Source organism: Vulpes vulpes, chromosome 9, assembly GCF_048418805.1.
Source record: "Vulpes vulpes isolate BD-2025 chromosome 9, VulVul3, whole genome shotgun sequence".
NCBI classification, from domain to species: Eukaryota; Metazoa; Chordata; class Mammalia; order Carnivora; family Canidae; genus Vulpes; species Vulpes vulpes.
This window is the reverse complement of record NC_132788.1, coordinates 89,741,042-89,760,084: the sequence shown is the minus strand read 5'-3', so window position 1 is coordinate 89,760,084 and position 19,043 is coordinate 89,741,042. Positions and strand designations below refer to the sequence as shown.

General features: G+C 40.2%; 1 protein-coding gene across 1 annotated transcript in view; it reads right to left on the bottom strand.

Annotated features, from left to right (window-relative positions):
- Nucleotides 1–19,043, bottom strand: part of DCP1A (decapping mRNA 1A) — a 64,107-nt gene that overhangs the window by 14,125 nt on the left and 30,939 nt on the right. Inside the window, exons 4-6 of the mRNA XM_025986367.2 lie at nucleotides 18,831–18,897; nucleotides 13,031–13,169; nucleotides 6,824–6,937 (exon numbers count right to left, since the gene is read on the bottom strand). Coding sequence (XP_025842152.2) covers nucleotides 6,824–6,937; nucleotides 13,031–13,169; nucleotides 18,831–18,897 — 320 coding nt within the window. The remainder of the gene's footprint in view (nucleotides 1–6,823; nucleotides 6,938–13,030; nucleotides 13,170–18,830; nucleotides 18,898–19,043) is intronic.

Sequence of the window (19,043 nt, the reverse complement as noted above, 5' to 3'; positions counted from 1 at the left end):
GCTCAACTGCTGAGCCACTGAGGCATCCCTAAATAAATCTTTAAAAAAAAAAAAAGTCCTGGGCAGCCCTGGTGGTGCAGCAGTTTAGCGCCGCCTGTGTCTCTATGAATTTCTCTGTGTCTCTATGAATTTAAAAAAAAAAAAAAAAGTCCTGTTGAAATATATGTACCGCAAGTTAGCACTGTAACTGTATGGAAGTGTAGAACCCAGCAGCACTCAGGATACTCACACTACTGTGTAACCACCATCTTACCCTCACCCATGGCCCCGTCAGCTCCACTCGACTCTTCGTTCCTATAAATCTGGCTACTCCAGGTACGTCGTGCAACAACAATCACATCCTACTTGTCCCTCTGTCACTGGCTTCCTTCACCTAGCATCACGTCCTTGAGGTTCACTCACGCTGTAGCAGAGTTTCTTTCCTTTTACAAGTAAAGGCCGACTAGTACTTCATCGTGTGCATATTTGTCCATTCACTTGAGGATCAGCACTTGGGTTGTTCCCACCCTTCAGGTATTGTGAATGCTGCTGCTGTGAGCATTAGTGTAGAAGTATTTGTCTTCATCCTTGTTTTCAATTCTTTTGGATATCTACCCAGGAATATAGAATTGCTGGGTCATACAGTAATCCTACATTTAACTTTTTGAGGAACTGCCAGACTGTTTTCCAAAACTGCTTCATCACTTTACATCCCACCAGTGATGCCAGAAGGTTCTGGTTTCTCTAGAAACCTCCTGTGTTTCTTGCCAACATACTGGCCATTTGATCTTTTCTGAGAAATGACCATTCAAGTCCTTTGTCCATTTTTGAGTTGGGTTAATTCTTTTTTATATACCTTATGATTAGAACAAAATGGTCAAGATGGCTTGGCAAAAAAGTACTTGAAACCTATGCTAATTCTTTTTCGTTAATACAGATTATGTAGATCTTTCCACCACATTTTGTTTCAGGTATATGTATATACACACAAAAAACAATGTTTAGATTGACATACTTTGAAAAATACGGACCACACTGGGGCTATTTTGTAGAAACTTGAGTCTTTCCCAGGTAAGAATACAAATATTTTTATGTTGTAAGAAAAGGGTGGGTGCCTGGGAAGATCAGTTGGTTAAGTGATTTTGGCTCAGGTTGTGAACTCAGGATAGTGGAATCAAGAGCCCTAAATCGGCCTCTGTGCTGAGTGTGGAGCCTGCTACCACCCACCCTCTGCTCACGGGCTTTTAAAACCACCACCACCACCACCACCACCACCACCACCACAGGACATGGAGAAAATTCAACATGAAATATACCTTAGGCTTCAAAAAATGGCATAATTCAGGCAGCATTTTTTATCTGTTCAGTGGAACATAAATCGACTTTTGAACAATTAAAATTACTGCATATACATTTGGAATGTTTTTATACTTAAATAAATGGTATTTTTAAAAAAGATTTTATTTAATTATTCATGAGAGACAGAGAGAGAAAGAGAGAGAGAGAGAGAGAGAGGCAGAGACACAGGCAGAGGGAGGAGCAGGTTCCATGCAGGGAGCCCGATGTGGGGCTCGATCCAAGGACCACGCCCTGGGCTGAAGGCAGACGCTCAACCACAGAGCCACCCAGGCGCCCTCCAAAAAGGTATTTCTAATGGTTCATTTAAAAATGAATCCAGGGATACCTGGGTGGCTCAGCAGTTGAGTGTCTACCTTTAGCCCAGGGCATGATCCTGAAGACCTGGGATCGAGTCCCACATCGGGCTCCCTGTGTGGAGCCTGCTTCTCTCTCTCTACCTGTGTCTCTGCCTCTCTCTCTCTGTGTGTTTCTCATGAATAAATACATACAATCTTTAAAAATAAAATAAAATAAAATAAAATATAAAATAAAATAATAAAATATAAAATAAAATAAATAAAATAAAATAAAATAAAAAAATAAAATAAAATAAAATAAAATATAAAATAAAATAAAATATAAAATAAAATAAATAAAATAAAATAAAAAAAAAATAAAATAAAATAATAAATAAAATAAAATAATAAATAAAATAAAATAAAATATAAAATAAAATAAAATAAAATATAAAATAAATAAATAAAATAAAATAAAATAAAATTAAAATAAAATAAAATAAAATTAAAATAAAATAAATAAAATAAAATAAATAAAATAAAATAAATAAAATAAAATAAAATAAAATAAAATAAAATAATCCATATTGTAGAGCCCTGAACCCTGACTGCAAAAGCAGCAGAAAGTTTCCAGATTTCTCCATGTGGCTTCCCTACAACTTCTGCCAGGCCAGAAACATTCTCAAACTTTCTCTGGAATAGGATTTGTGGTAAGGCCAGTAGGGTTTCAAAGGAATCTCACATAAGGGATAAATGAGGTTACGAGCACAAGAAGAGTGACCACAGACAGAATGCTCACCACGTGGGGGCCCTGTGCTAAGCACTTCACATGCATTACTCTATTAATCAGTGAGGGCACTATTATCATCACTGCTACCTTGTAGGTGACACTTAAGTACAACCTAGTCCTAATGATAAGTCTATGTTATTAACCATTATGCCCCTGTACTGAGATGTCAAATAAGTATATTCTAGGTTACCTAATCAACTGGATGATGATAATGACATCTAGAAAACAGAGGTACATCTGTGGCTTGAATAACTAATAAGTGGCTACAGGTTAAAATGTACCAACTTTTGGGAATATGTATAACTAGTTGAATCAGTCACAAGAGGCAAGTGAACAGAGCATGCTTCTCCACACAAAAGCTTTATAGTCTCTGCATTTGAGGACCCTTCCTCTCTTCTCTGCCCATGACAAGAGAAACATGCCACACTGCTCTAGTAGTTGGGCTTAATTAATCATGGATTCATCTCCCCTCATCCATAGAAAAGGAGAATTTTATGTTTCATTTATTTATGAATTCCATGTTTTGCAATATCTTCCATCAAATGTTAGTCTGATCATTCCCCTTGTGAAGTGGAATTCAGGGAGCAATGGTAGCTATGGTGCACAACGAAATTCTAGTATACTGTTTCAGGTTTTACACTGTTCCTTCTTCACCTCACCTTACCCCTAAGCTCCTGCCACTTAGGGAATTTCCTATTTCTGTCTGGATCTATGGTGCCCATATCTGATTTTCTACCTGGTCAGTGTACCTGGCACACCAGGAGCTACATATTCTTCTTCTTCTTCTTCTTCTTCTTCTTCTTCTTCTTCTTTTTAAGACTTTATTTATTTGAAAGAGAGAGAGTATACACAAACAGGGGAAAGGGCAGAGGGAGAGGGAAAAACAGGCTCCTCGCTAAGCATGGAGCCCAACATGGGGCTTGATCCCAGGACCTCAAGATCATGACCTAAGCTGAAGGCACACACTTAACTATCTGAGCCACTTGGGCCCCTATGTACAATATTCTTAACCTCAGTAACCAAAAAACAATATAAAATGTACTAGGGAAATAGTCCCAAGGGAATTTTGGCAAGTGAATTATGAAATTGAAATAGAATTTAATACTATTAAGACTTGATAGCATTACTTGCTCCTCAGCACCAGATGGCAGTGTTACTAAACAAGTGTACTGTGTTGTACGGGCTGATTATGGATTTAAGCTGATTTTAGTCAATCACATGGCTTCTGAAAATATCCAGATCCCAATATTCTACAAAATTCTGTCACTGTGACCTATAAAATGGACTTTCAGAAGGATGTGCAAATGCAGGAGGAACAAACATCAGCATTTTGCTCCTTAGAGACTCTAATTCTCTGAGTGCCTGCTTCAAAACTGTGTGCCCACAGTTCCATCACTGGTGCTTTTGCTGAAAGGTCGAGCATGCACAGGTCATCGCACTCACCCTTCTTTAACCTTAATGATTAAGATTTCCTTTTCCTGGCAGTTGCCCTTTTGTGGCAAATGAATTCAGTTTTTATTGCTTTTAAGGTGGTGGAAGTTTTCTATCTCCTGATCTTGGTGGTAGTTACAATGTTTGAAAGTTACACTTGTAAAAAATTACAAGGTTTACACATAAGATCTAAATTTGTTTACTATGTGTTAATTATACTCCAGTAAGAAAATGCTCAGATCCTAGAGCAGCTACATTTTTACAAAATCAGCCCAGGACTCAGTTTTCATGCACATACAATAGTGATACTAATGCTACTTTCATCCCACGGTGGTTCTATAATTTGTGTTACCGTGTGAAGAGCTATTTTCTGTACAATAAAACTTATGCTAGCGCCAGGCTTAGAAACAAGTGTAAGAGCATTTCGTCTGTTCTCAATTGCCTGGAAATCTCTGTATAGTTATCATTTCCCCCCTGCCTCATTTCGTTCCCCTGGCTGTGGCAACAGCTATTGCTCCAAACTACTACAATATCTATTTAGCCAAGAAGAGCGTGGCCTGGCACCTGCTATACTCTTGAGAGGTGAGCCTGCTCTGCTGCAGTGCTTAGGCCAGGCTCCGAACATAGCACTGGTAACCTTCTTGTCTTTTCAGAAAACAGGCATGGATTCTCTAAGCCTAGTTTTAATTATAATATGGATTTGTAACAGGAAATCCCATTTATCCCAAGGCCTGTGCTCTAAATGGTTCTCTGGGTCTTGAGTGTGTCCCTTCATTTGGTTCTCACAATAACTGAGAGTTAGGCAGTGCAAGAATCCTTAACCCCAGGATTCAGAAAGGAATGGGGAAGTGACTCATGAATCAAAAAGGGGACATGACTGGCCCCACTGAACATGCAGAGCTGATAAACCAGACCAGAAGGAACACAGGGATGCTGCTCCTTCTCTCATCCAACATGTTTTGTAAAAATTCTATTTTACATAGCACTCTAAATGTAAATATGGACTCTAAATGTAAATATGGTAAAAACAGAGCATGAGAATGTAGTACATAAAATCTGGCTCAAATTGTCATCTAAATACTTAAAAATGTTATGGATACATTGCTGGTGGAATGTTAATGGTACAGCCTCTCTGGAAAACTTTATGGCAGTTTCTTAATAAACTAAAACATGGAATCACCAAGTGACCCAACATTTGTACTCCTGAGCATTTATCCCAGAGAAATGGAAATCTGTGTATAAAAACCTGTGCACAGGGGGATCCCTGGGTTCAGCGGTTTGGCGCCTGCCTTTGGCCCAGGGCGTGATCCTGGGTTCCCTGGATCGAGTCCCACATTGGGCTCGCTGCATGGAGCCTGCTTCATCCTCTGCCTGTGTCCTGCCCCCCTCTTTCTCTCTCTCTCATGAATAAATAAAATCTTTAAAAACAAAACAAAAAAACAAAACAAAACAAAACCTGCACAAATGATCACAGAAGCTTTACTTGCAAAAGCTAAAAACTGAAAACAACCTAGATGTTCCTTCAACAGGCAAATGGTTAAAAATGGTAAAACAAATTTTGGCACTTCCACTTGACTGGGCAGTAGAATTAAAGAGAACAAACTACTGATAAACCCAATAATTTCAATGACATCTCCAAGAATCATGTTGAGTGAAGAAAGACACTCCCAGCAGGTTATATAATTTCATTTATGTAACATTCTTGAAATATTATAGAATGAGGAATAGATTAGTGGCTGCCAGGGTTAAGGATGGGAGGAGGGGAAAGGCAGGAAGGTGACAGGGGAATTAGTGTGACAATACAAAGTGATAAGAAGGACTCTTGTGTTAATGTAAGTCTTTGGTATCTTTACTGCGGTGGTGGATACACAAGAGTTACACATGACATAAAATCGCACAGAAATACATACATGCACATACACATATACATAAAAATGAATGTGAATAAAACGGAGGAAATGTGAACCAGATGGGCAGATTTTGTCAATATCCTGGCTGTGATATTGTATTTTATTTTGCAAGGTGTCATCAGTGGGTAAATGGGTAAAGGGTACATGGGATCTTTTCATATTATTTGTTATAATTGCATGTGAATCTATAATTATCTCAAAGTAAAAAGATCAGTTAAAAAACTATGGGTTTTACTCGGTATCTGTTCATTTATTAAGCCATCGGCTATAAAGAAAACTAATTTAGTCACAAGTATTTACAAATCCTAGGTGCTGAGAATATGGCAATGAACAAAGGCCTACAAAACTGCCTGACCCTATGGAGCTTACATTTAGGCGAAGAGGAGACACAGTGCACACAGTAAAAAAACCCACAAACCATGTTAACTGGTGAGGCCGTAGAGAGAAAATAAGATAGAGCAGGACAGGGTACGGAAGGAGCGTTACTTAAAACTAGGTGACCAGAGAAGGCCTCAACTGTATGGAGGACGCTCAAGACTTGAAAGAATAAAGGGAACAAACCCTACCTAGGAGGAAAATATTCTTTGCAGAAGGAACAGCAAGTACAAAGGCCTGTCCCAAGGCAGGAACAAGTCTGGCACATTTGTGGAAAAGGCAGAAGATCCACTGAGGCTGGGGCAAGTGGGAAAAGATGAGGCAGGGGTCAGAGGGCCAGATCAGGTTGGGCCTGGTGGACCATTGGCATGGCCTTGGCTTTTATTCAAGTGAGATGGGACATCACTGCAAAGTTTTAAGCAACGGAACGCCATGATCTAACTTATGTATAATTAGTATTACTCTGGCTGCTGGGTGAAGGACAGGTAAGGGGGTAGCCAGGGCAAAAGCTCTACAATCAGAGTGAAGGCTCCTGCAAAATCCAAATGGAAAGAGTACAAATGCCAGGAGTGGATGTTAGCATGCTGCTGCCCATATGTATACCCTTGACAGAAAAATGACAAATTTATACTGCACTAATATCCTTACAAAATAATATTGTGTTTTGTTACCCTAGACAAAGCTAGAGCTTTGGCTGTACAGACCTTATCTTGTGACCCCGATGGCATCTCTTCTAGAGTCTCGGTGCTTCCCAGATTGGAGAGCTGAGTACTTGGCTGTAACCCAGGGCTGGAGATATTGGAGTCACCCATCTGATTCTGAAATTAAAAGGAAAGTATATCATGTGAAAAGTTTGCTATTATTTGGCTAGCAAAACATCATATGTACTATGCAGTCAAAAGTAACATGTCCCTTGACTGAAGTTTAGGGCTTTTTTTTTTTTTTTAAAAATCTGGTCTCTTGAGTGTTCTAAACTGTGTATCTGTTTTGATGTGAATAATGCTCACTAGATGCTGGATCAGATAGCCCAAATAGAACTTTAGAACTTTAGTCTCTAAAATTTATAATTCCATGTCCATCTAGTGATCTTTTTTAGTTTTTTGTTTGTTTTGTTTTGTTTTGTTTTACACCACACTGTTAGGCAGTCCAATATTAAAAGAACGGCTAAGAGGCATTTTTTTCTCTTCAAATGACTTTTTTTTTTTTTAATTTTTATTTATTTATGATAGTCACACAGAGAGAGAGAGAGAGAGAGAGGCAGAGACACAGGCAGAGGGAGAAGCAGGCTCCATGCACCGGGAGCCCGATGTGGGATTCGATCCCGGGTCTCCAGGATTGCGCCCCGGGCCAAAGGCAGGCGCCAAACCGTTGCGCCACCCAGGGATCCCTCTCTTCAAATGACTTAATCCTTATTTCAGAACACCTTTTACTCTGTGTTATCCATTTACATAGAGGTGAAAGAGCCTGGGAAAGCCTATGAAATATCTTTTTAAAAACATCTATTACTGAAGTATTAGACAATTCTACATACCACAACAGTGCCCATCAGGTTAAGGGTGGCCACCAGAGTTACTACAACATTACTGATACACTCCCTGTACTGTTGTACTGTTCATCCCCGTGACTTACTTGTTTTATAACTGGCTGTCTATACCTCTTAACCCCCTTCAACTATTCTACTTGCTTATGAAATATCTTATTTTTCACCTCTTTATGCAACACCACCATCAACCTGTATTAACACATTATGGAGAATGCGTGGAATTAAACTGTATCAAAGAAAAGCTCAAAACATTGTTCACAGCAAGTTCCTAGAACAGAAGGTATAAAATGTTCAGAAGCATTTTTAAAATTGGGAGTCTGCACATAAAAATCCCAGCTTGTTATTTTCAGAGAGAAGAAAGTGGATACCTTGGCAACAACTGGCTGGAGCTGAGCTGCAAGTGACATTCTGATGAAGGGCCAGGCTCTGTTCACGTCAGGTCCACCCTGACTTATGGCATGTACTCCCATGGCCCATGTGGTTTTGGGGGCAGTTGGTCTCCTATACTAAACTCAACATGAGTTACAGATGGGTTATGCTTTAAAAGGTCTTTAGAACTTCAAAAATTTTTTATTCATATGCAGGACTATTCTTGGAAGGTTTACTTGGAGTTTGTTTGCTGATGACACTCCAGTATTTGTAGGGATTGGGGGGGGGGAGGGGAATGGACAATCACAAACTTTCCTAAGAGTAGTTTTACAATATTTGGTAAAAACCTTAAAAATGTCAAAATCCTTTGATCTACAATTTTTTAAAAAAGATTTTATTTTATTTATTCATGAGAGACACAGAGCAAGAGCGAGAGCGAGAGAGAGGCAGAGACACAGGCAGAGGAGAAGCAGGCTCCATGCAGGGAGCCCGACGTGGGACTCGATCCCAGGTCTCCAGGATCACGCCCCCGGCTGCAGGCGGCGCTAAACTGCTGCGCCACTGGGGCTGCCCAATCTACGAATTTTTTTAAAAAAGATTTTTTACTTATTTATTCATGAGAGACACACACACACAGAGAGAGGCAGAGATAGGCAGAAGGAGAAGCAGGGTCCCTGTGGGGAGCCCGATGCAGGATTCGATCCTAGGATCCCAGGATCATGCCCTGGGCTGAAGGCAGACACTCAACCACTGAGCCACCCAGGTGTCCCTGATCTACCAATTCTATTTCAAGTAATTTATCTTTTTTGTTTGTTTGTTTGTTTTGCAAACACACGAGGGTTTATTTACAAGATCGAGTTTGGGTCCAAGTGTACCCGACACAGCAGAGCAGGGACTTGGACCCCGAGGTGGGTTTTGGAAAAAGTTGAGTGCACTCACCACACATGAAACCCTCTGGATGGGATCCTGGGGGTTTCTTGGATCCCGGACGAGCCCCAAAATGTTGTGCCCAAGATCACGAATCCAAGAAACCAGCAAGGAGCCGACACCGATGCAAACACACGAGGTTTATTTACAAGCTCGAGCTTGGGTCCAAGTGTACCCGACACAGCAGAGCAGGGACTTGGACCTCAAGTAATTTACCTTTCTTTTTTTTAAAAAGATTTTATTTATTTATTCATGAGAGACACACATGGGTGGGGGGGAGACAGAGAGAGAGAGACAGAGACAGGCAGAGACACAGACAGAGGGAGAAGCAGGCTCCATGCAGGGAGCCCGACGTGGGACTCGATCCCAGGTCTCCAGGATCACGCCCTGGGCCAAAGGTGGCGCTAAACCACTGGGCCACTTGGGCTGCCCTCAAGTAATTTATCTTAAGAGAAAATACTGAACATGAAGACTCAGCTACAGGATATGTTTCTGCGTTCTTAAGAGAATTAGAAAAAAACAGCATATTGTTTATGTAAGGCACCGAAGGAAAAATATGCATCTATTAATATCATATTGTTCTTTTTCAAAGACTTTTCATTCTACCAAAGGAAACCTCACAAGGACTCACTGTGAGATGAATAGCTGTCATAAAGATACTGGGAAAAAATGGTTACAAAAGAGTTAATGAAAGTGACTTTTAAAACCAGTTAATAAGGGATCCCTGGGTGGCGCAGCGGTTTAGTGCCTGCCTTTGGCCCAGGGCGCAATCCTGGAGACCTGGGATCGAATCCCACGTCAGGCTCCCGGTGCATGGAGCCTGTTTCTCCCTCTGTGTATGTCTCTGCCTCTCTCTCTCTCTCTCTCTCTCTCTCTCTCTCTCTCTCTGTGTGTGTGACTATCATAAATAATTAAATTAATCAATTAAAAAAAAAAAAACAGTTAATAAAACTAGAGTAGAGAAACATACCACAGACACTGGGACATATTCATACATATTTTTGGAAGGATACATAACAAAGTCTTATCAGTGACTATTTCTAGGTTGTGGGATTACGTCTTTTTCTTCTACTCTAATCCTTAAATATAAAATACAAACAACCTCTACAAAAATCCACAATTATATCCTATGGCTAGAAGCAACTCAGCCAGGGGTAACTGTAAAGAACTGTGGGTTTAGCTATCTTTCTTTACATTAAAAAAGATAAGTTGCTAAAACAAACCACAGGACTTGGGGAGAAAATGTTTATTATTGAGACTTCTTATTTCTAAGCAGTCTCTGTTATAAAGCCTTTACCTCAAAGTCTGGAATTTCATTCATTGTATGACACACAGTGGACAGGGGAGATTTAGAATTGGGAGTACATCCCACGGCTGAGGTATGGCTTGTATCTCTGCCCTTGACTCTGTCAATTTAAGTCCCTACCTAAAGATAAACAAAGGAGCCATCTGGAGCCACATGGCAGCTGAGGGCACCCATGCAAACACTGAGATATGAATTCATGGGTCACTGGTAATACCAACCCCGTTTGGTTAGATGACAGGCAAGTGCAGACAAGAAACAAAATTGTTCTTTCAGGAAGCTCTGCCTATTTACAGATAGTTTTCAAAAACAGAAAGAACACACTGTATAGTAAGTACCAAGGATTTTACTAAGTTCCCAAAGGTTTTAGTTTTAGACATCATTTTATTTATTCTGCACCTTGGGAAATTTTCTTTACAAGTTATTACTGTGCTCTCCATATTCTTATGTTCACAATATAAATAAATAAATAAATATATATATTTTAAAGATTCATTTATTTATTTATGATAGAGAGAGAGAGAGAGAGAGAAAGAGAGAGAGGCAGAGACACAGGAGGAGGGAGAAGCAGGCTCCATGCCGGGAGCCCGACGCAGGACTCAATCCCGGGACTCCAGGATCGCGCCTTGGGTCAAAGGCAGGCGCTAAACTGCTGAGCCACCCAGGGATCCCCCACAATATATATTTTAAAGAGAAATCGGGTCAGAGTTTCAGATTGCCTGCTTGACCTAAAGTTACTTTATAGCTTTGTGTACAAAAACGAAGCTTCTGGGATGCCTGGGTGGCTCAGTGGTTGAGCATCTCTGCCTTCGGCTCAGGGCATGATCCTGAAGTCCCGAAATCGAGTCCCACATTGGGCTCCTGCATGAAGCCTGCTTCTCTCTCTGCCTGTATCTCTGCTTCTCTCTGTGTCTCTGATGAATAAATAAAATCTTTAAAAACAACAACAAAAAATGAAGCTTCTGTTCCTTTCATTTTGGGGCCACTTGCTAGTTAGCCTGAGGAGTAAGCTGGGCCACTTCCTAGAATGCTAGCTCCAGTGCACAGCACCTATACTTTCTGTCCCATGTGACACCACCATGATCTAGTCATAGCAATGTGTGATAGAACCCTGGATTTGTTAGTTACCTGTTATCAGAACACAGAAAGGCCTCTAATAAAAACTGAACAAGGCATCTGTAGATAATCCACATCTCATTAAGAATATGAGGGAATTTGGGAGAATATAAAGTGACCTAAAGTAGAGAAAATGATTTTTTTTTTTTTTTAAGATTTTATTTATTTATTCATGAGAGACATGGAGAGAGGCAGCGACACAGGCAGAGGGAGACGTGGGCTCCATGCAAGGAGCCTGATGTGGGACTTGATCCCAGGTCTCCAGGATCATGCTCTGAGCTGAAGGCAGATGCCCAACCACTGAGCCACCCAGGCGTTCTGAGAAAATGATTCTTAATATTTATTCTCATCCAGTTTCCTAAGAATCAATGAGCCTACTATAGAGATGACTGCTTTTCCTATATTAATTTTTACAGATCCAGAAATTCCTCCTAATTATCTATGAAATATTAAGGAATTTGGTATGGCTTGAAACTTCTCATGGACCCTAATGTATACTTCTCTACACTGGAAGTGGGACTTCCTTTGGTGTCTAAATAGGACTTTTCCTTCATTAGAGGAAACTACTCTCCAGAGCACTGTTTCAAAGTTTGTTTCCTAAACTCTACATGCTTGAGATGCTAAAGGGGAATATGTGAAAAATGGTCCTACAGTTATATCAACCTGGGAATTTATAATACGACGTCTCAAGAGTCTTGAGTGCTGCAAAGCCCTAAGAGAATGGGGGTAGGAGGAACCGTGTTAACAATGTTTCTTTACCTCAATTGATCCTTAAGGATCACCTGGGAAACTCATCAGTGAGTGCTTTTCACACTTTGTTCCTTGAACTTTTGGTGAGGTGAGCATTATACAAAGCAAAGCAAAGTACTTAATCAGATATGAGTAAAGACTAAGGTGACAATTACAATTCCACTGAAACAAAGTGTAGTAGTGGAAACCTTCAGTCTTGTACCTAGGAAGTGTGGGGTTCTGAAGTGACCATGTCAAGTGAAAAGCCAGGACAGTTTCAAAGCCACATGGTTTGAAGACCACGGAGGAAACGTTCACTGTTTGACACACAGTAGACAGTTCATAAGTGTGTATTAAATAAATTAATAAATGCACTACAACTTCCATTTTATTCAAATTTGGAGAGAAAATGTTATCACTTAACTTTTAAACTAACATACAAAAGAGAAGGAATTCTAGAAAAGCTTCACATGTGGGTAAAATTCAAATGCTGTTTATTAAAGGCTGTGAACCTACCACCAATTACAGACCATAAGTGTACCTTTTAGTATTAGTGGGTGCAAATAATCAGACTACATAAATTTCTAAGCCTTAGCAGAGGCTACAAGGGTTAACAATAGGTAAGAAGCTTTTTCAGAACTACTTGTTGCAGGCTACCTTCTGCAACCTGAAACCATTTTCTCCCATAGTAATTTTACAGGAAACAGAAAAAGAGCATTCTAAGTTTTTATGGCAAGTCAAGGACTCTGAGATATGCAAATTTCTTTCCCTTTTAGGCTAAAAACTGTAAGGCAAATTCTCTTTTTGGACTAATCATCTCTGCTTTTTGGACTAAGTCATCTCTGCCTAGAGGTGACCTCCCCAGCACATGAGTCCCCCAGAGGCCTCCCCCACCCTTCCTGGTACTCCTAGTCAGTATCTCACCCTCTCATATTCATCCTTGGCTCTGCTTAGCATCTCCAGGATGTCGATGGGCCTGTGGTCACTGCAGCCGTTGGCCTGGCTGGGACTCTGCTTGTCCCGGGCAGCTTGCTGGGACCGCCGTGTCTCCTCTTCTACAACACTGGTGGAAGAGAACCAGGTTTCAGAAACACTTCTTTAAATTCGATTTGACCCATGAACTCTCCTGGTGTTCGTCTTCTGTGGATATGGGAAGAGTGTCACAGGATACACTGTTCTCCCAATACATATGCAAGGACTCCACTACCTCATCCCGGGAACATGTTCATCCCGGGAACATGTGACTAACCACTTGGCCAGCTCATGCATAACAACGCTGAATGGCGTGTCTCACTGTTTGAAGGACAGAAGTACAGAATCCTTTTCTAGAGTTGGTGGAAGCAAATAAATTAAAAATGACTTAATTATTTCTCTTTCAAACTACCAGGTAAAGTACATTTTCAAATGGACATGGCAAGCAAGACAAAGGCAGGTTGCAGAGCTGAGCAACCGACTATGCAAAGTTTGTACGACACCAGACTAGCAAGGAAAGAGATAAACCACCTTCTTGAAAAGAGAGGTCTTGGGGAATCTTCAAAGGTTTCCTTTATTCTCTCCTTAGAAATCAGAGTGGGTGGCTGAGGTCAGGGTGATTGGCAATGCTCTTTATTCTGATTGGTGCTTACACTAATTCTGCACTTGAAAACACACAAAGCAAGAAAAGTTGAGGGTTAAGAATGTCACTGATAGGGTTGGGGCCTTTTTTCTTTTTAAGATTCATTTATGTTTTAATCCCAGCTGTAATGAATAGGTTATTATGAGCACAGACACAGCTTGATAATTGTATGAACTGAAAACTTTCTGGACAGTGATAAGGATAGGCAATAAAATAATTCAGCAGCAAAGGGTTTGTTGTTTTTTCTGAATAACAGGAGCAGGACAATAGGCTACTCGGTATCTGTTCACTGCTCTAAAACAGCCTTTTAAACAGCCTGCTTAGGAGCTCCCATTACTGTGTGTGGGATGGTTCTTGTATTTGAAAACACTGAAAATATCAAACAGATCTTTTTTTTTTTTTTTAACAGCAGAATCATTCTGAATTTTTAACATGCTAAAATGTATTACGATTCTCTGATAAGGGTGGGCTTAAAAATTTTCCCAAATTTATTTGACCATAGAATCTTCTCCTGAGGCAGGATTTGTTTGGAAAATTCTGCTTTAAGGTAATGGCATTTATTGATCTAGATTCTTACAGCTGTGAATAGGATGATTAGTTTTGGCTTTTTTTTTTTTTTTTGGATTTATTTATTTAGACAGAAAAAGCATGTAGGGAAGCAGAGGGAAGGGGAGAATCTTAAATACATTCCCCACTGAGTGCAAATTCCCAAAGGGTTTGATCCCAGGACCCTGAGATCATGACTTGAGCCAAAACCAAGACTGAGATGCTTAACCGACTGAACAACCCAGGAGCCCCTGGAATTATTATTTTGAAAATAAATATACAATCATGGACTTTACAGTAGGGTGAAAGAAGACTGTTATGTGATATGAGAATCAGACCATTTAGAATCAACATTATTTTTTCTCTATCCATACTGGGAAAGAAAGATTGTGACAGCTGTGAGGCCAGTTACAAAGGAAAAAAAGACCAGAGAGACATATATTGGTTATTTCTTAATGGTGGGTCACAAGCAATTTCACTTTCCTTTTTTGTACTTTCCTCCATGTTCCGTTATTTTATTTTATTTTTTAAAAGATTTTATTTATTTATTTATGAGACACACAGAGAGGCAGAGACACAGGCAAGAGGGAGAAGCAGAGTCTCTGTGGGGAGCCTGATACAGAACTCGATTCCAGGACCCTGGGATCATGACCTGAGCCTAAGGTGAACACTCAACCACTAAGCCACCCAGGTGCCCCTCTTCATGTTCCATTATTAACAGGCACTCCTTAATAATCAGGAGGATAAAAAAAGCCCTATTTCAAGGGACTTGTAGTTACACTCAGTTATAGACTGCACCGGCCTGAATCCACCTTTACTGAGGACTCCAGTCACACAGCCTATTTCTCCTGCCTCCTGCCATGCTGCTTGTCTTGCCCAGGCTGGTATTCCTCTCTCCCCTGACCCGGACTGGATCTGTAATTTTGATTCAAAAGAAGAACATCTCTTTTATTTCCTTTTCTTTCTTTCTTTTTTATTTTTAAAGTAAGCTTTACATCCAACATGGGGTCTGAACTCCTGCCCCTGAGATCAAGAGTTGCATGCTCTATTGACTGAGCCAGCCAGGGGCCCCCAAAGAGAATTCTGGTCATTTCTAATAGTCACCACCGCTCACCTGTGGAATAGGCCACCTTACAAAGCACACCACTGCTGCAAGCAGAAGCTGTCTAGGTGGCATGGAAGGAACAGGAATGATGCTTAGACTCTGTAAAGACTCTTCTAATCCAAACTCTGTGAGGAATGCCCTTGACTCTCACCCTCCTCTCAAATATACCCCAAGACTACCTGTAAAATCAGGAATAAAGCTTATTTCCATGAGTTCTCTAAATTTCATAGTCTATATAGGCAACCATTCTAATAAGTGCTTATTGTTAAGAAGAGTTTCTGGCAGAGTGGATTTCCTCTTTAAGAGAGTCAGCACTTCCTAAGTTTAGTGAATTTTCAACTTTGCCACTGACCAGAGAGGATTTCCAAATTCAGATATGGTACAGGTCTAGAAGTTTACTTGCTCTCCCACATAGCTTCTCAGTGCTTTTTTTTTTTTAATTTTTTATTTAGATTCAATTTACCAACATATAGTATAATACCCAATGCTCATCCCATCAAGTGCCCTCCTTAGTGCCCATCACCCAGTTACTCCATCCCTCCACCCACCTTGCCTTCTGCAACCCTTTGTTTAAGCTTCTTAGTTTTTATAAACATCTTTTGAAATAAATCCATTTCTTGGGACGCCTGGGTGGCTCAGCGGTTGAGCCTCTGCCTTTGCCTCCAGAATTCTGGGATCGAGTCCCGCATTGGGCTACTGTATGGAAGTCTGCTTCTCCTCCCTCTGCCTAGGTCTCTGCTTTTCTGTGTCTCTCATGAATAAATATATAAAATCTAAAAATAAATAAACAAACAAACAAATAAATAAATAAACAAACAGATTTCTTTACTGGGAGAATTTGTATTACATAGCAGCTGTTCAAACAGTGATTTAACAGGATGGGCACTGACAGGCAGTTATTGAGATACACAATATTACCAAAAAGAATTGTACCTGTATTTCTGGTTAGCAGAGATGATATTCTGAAATATGTGGCAAACAGAGGCTGTACACAGGCAGTCAGAGCAAAGAAACATAAAATAGTCTTTTTTTTTTTTTTTTTTTTTTTTTTATCTGTGCTGACCAGAACACCATTTATCACAAAGTTAATGGTAACATATAAGGTATTCTCTTTGGCCATAAATAGGCCAGACACTTGAAAACTCATTATCAACAGTTTCATGAGGGCACTCTCTAATCACTTTGAATACTTCCCCTGCTTCTAGTAAAACCAGCTGAAAGTGTAAGCAAATATGCTTCTTTTGGGCATTCTCATGAAAGAACCTGAAGGCTCTTCTTTTCCCTTCTGCTTTCTATTTCTACCTCCTCATCCTATTTTCGGGTTCAATACAATATTCTCAGATAGGCCTTCAGTCTTCTGCCTCATTTATCATCTGAAGACCTGGATAAGGGGTACCACTGGCCCTGATAGTTTAGAAAAAAGCTCAGATTGGTTTCCTGTAAGTAGCTATTAAAGCTAAAAGAGACAAATTTCTCACTTGGGGCCCAAAAGCTCTCAATCTGCAGGAGAAAGTCTCTATGCTAATATATCCCAAAGTTTAGGCACTTAAGAAAATTATTTTTTTTTAAGATTTTATTTATTTATTCATGAGAGACACAGATAGAGAGAGAGAGGCAGAGACACAGACAGAGGAGAATCAGGCTCCATGCAGGGAGCCTGATGCAGGACTCAATCCCAGGACTCTAGGATCATGCCGTAGGCCAAAGGCAGATGCCAAACCACTGAGCCGCCCAGGGATCTCCCGGCACTTAAGAAAATTATTCTGGATTTTAGGATCACCAAGAATCAGCAAATCTGTGTCTTCTAAGTAATTAGAAGTAAATTGTCTTTGCTGTCACTTTCAAAACCACAAAAAGTAGTCATCAAATAAACAAATGGCTCTGTAAAAAAAAAACTCATCTTATTTAATTAACTTCCAGAGAAAAGATGTTGTAAAAAGAAAATGTGGTTCATGTTTTCCAGCATGAGTGATCCAAGCTCATCTTGAACAGTATCTGCAGGGGTATGTGACTACAGTAATAAACATGGCCTTGCCCTGTGAGCTCATAGCAAAACAAAGCAGGAGGCTGACAAACATCCAATCAGGACATGTATGTGGTCCTGGATTAAAACTTTGCCTTAACCATATATGCTTCCTTTAAAATGCAAATGTACCTGGAAATGAAGGTTGGGGACTAATTATTTACTCACACCTTTACAGAAACTAGTGCAAAACTGGCCTGTTTCTTAAAAAAATTAAGACCGTTTTCTTCCAAAGATGTAGCTAAAAACCTCACAGGAGAGCAAAGGGAATTGTGATTTGACAGAGGAAGGTCCACATCTCTGAGGAGATTCAGGCAAAAATCACAAAGGAAACACAGGTGAGCCAGAATACACTGTCTGCTATAGCACTTTGCCCAGAGCTGTGTGGCACCTCAGGCCCCTCTAGCACCACAATGTCTTAGGTTCCCAATATTCAGACCAGCAGCACCAGCAGCCAGAAGAGGGGGGCTCCTGCAGGCTGGTTTGAGAAAGCACAGTGAGCCCCCCTTCAGAACATTAATTCAATGACGTTTCTTTCCAAATTCCAAGATTATGACATACAAAACATCTACTGGAACACCACACAGTGGTGAACTGAGGACCACTAAACCTAGAACCGGTGTCAAAAGTAAGTTCACTTAAAAGAAGCATGTGTAGGGGATCCCTGTGTGGCGTAGCGGTTTGGCGCCTGCCTTTGGCCCAGGGCGCGATCCTGGAGACCCGGGATCGAGTCCCACGTCGGGCTCCCGGTGCATGGAGCCTGCTTCTCCCTCTGTCTGTGTCTCTGCCTCTCTCTCTCTCTGTGACTATCATAAATAAATAAAAAAAAAAATTAAAAAAAAAAAAAAAAAAGAAGCGTGTGTAGTTCTCTATCAGCTACTGAATGCAGCACCACTGGTCAGAGAGGAAACCTGGACAAAGCCTACAGCCCAGCAGGCAGTGCCTAGGCTGTGCCCTGGGGTATTGATGGTAACCTCTGGAGTCAGGCAGTCTGACAGCCCTAAGCACACATTGAACAATAAGGTTCTGGTTAATTTATGATTTGTCTGCAGGACTAGATAAATGCAGTTGTTACAAATGCTACAGAGGCCACTTCAGTGTCCTGGAAAAAGTCTGTTGACGTGAAAAGGCAAAGGTACAGGATGATCCTATTTTTGTAAAAAAACAACCACATACACCAACCTAATGTACAAATAAAGAAAAAGACTGGAAGGAAACAGACTAAAACACTAACAATGGGAATAGCAGGATTAAAGATAACTCCAGAGTTCTTTAATCTTTTTTTGCCTTTTACAAATTTTTGACAATAAGCAGGAAATCAGAGGAGAAATAAATGAGTTAGTAGATTCAGTAACAAAGAGAAGTAAGAGGGAAAGTCACTTTTTCATCTCTCATATATCACTAATTAAATCTATGTTGTAATATAAATACTTACTCGGCCATGAGTTTGGCTATGCGGTGACAGTCATTCTTGTCATAAAACCAGATGCTGTATATTGACACTTGAAAAAACAAAGGAGAAAAAAAGATGAGGGGAAATGAGGTTTCAATATTTGGGTGTATAAAAATACTATATTATTACCATGGAATGTCACAGAATTTACCATTAAACCCTTATACTGGAGTTCCTTTAAAGAAAAAAAAAGGC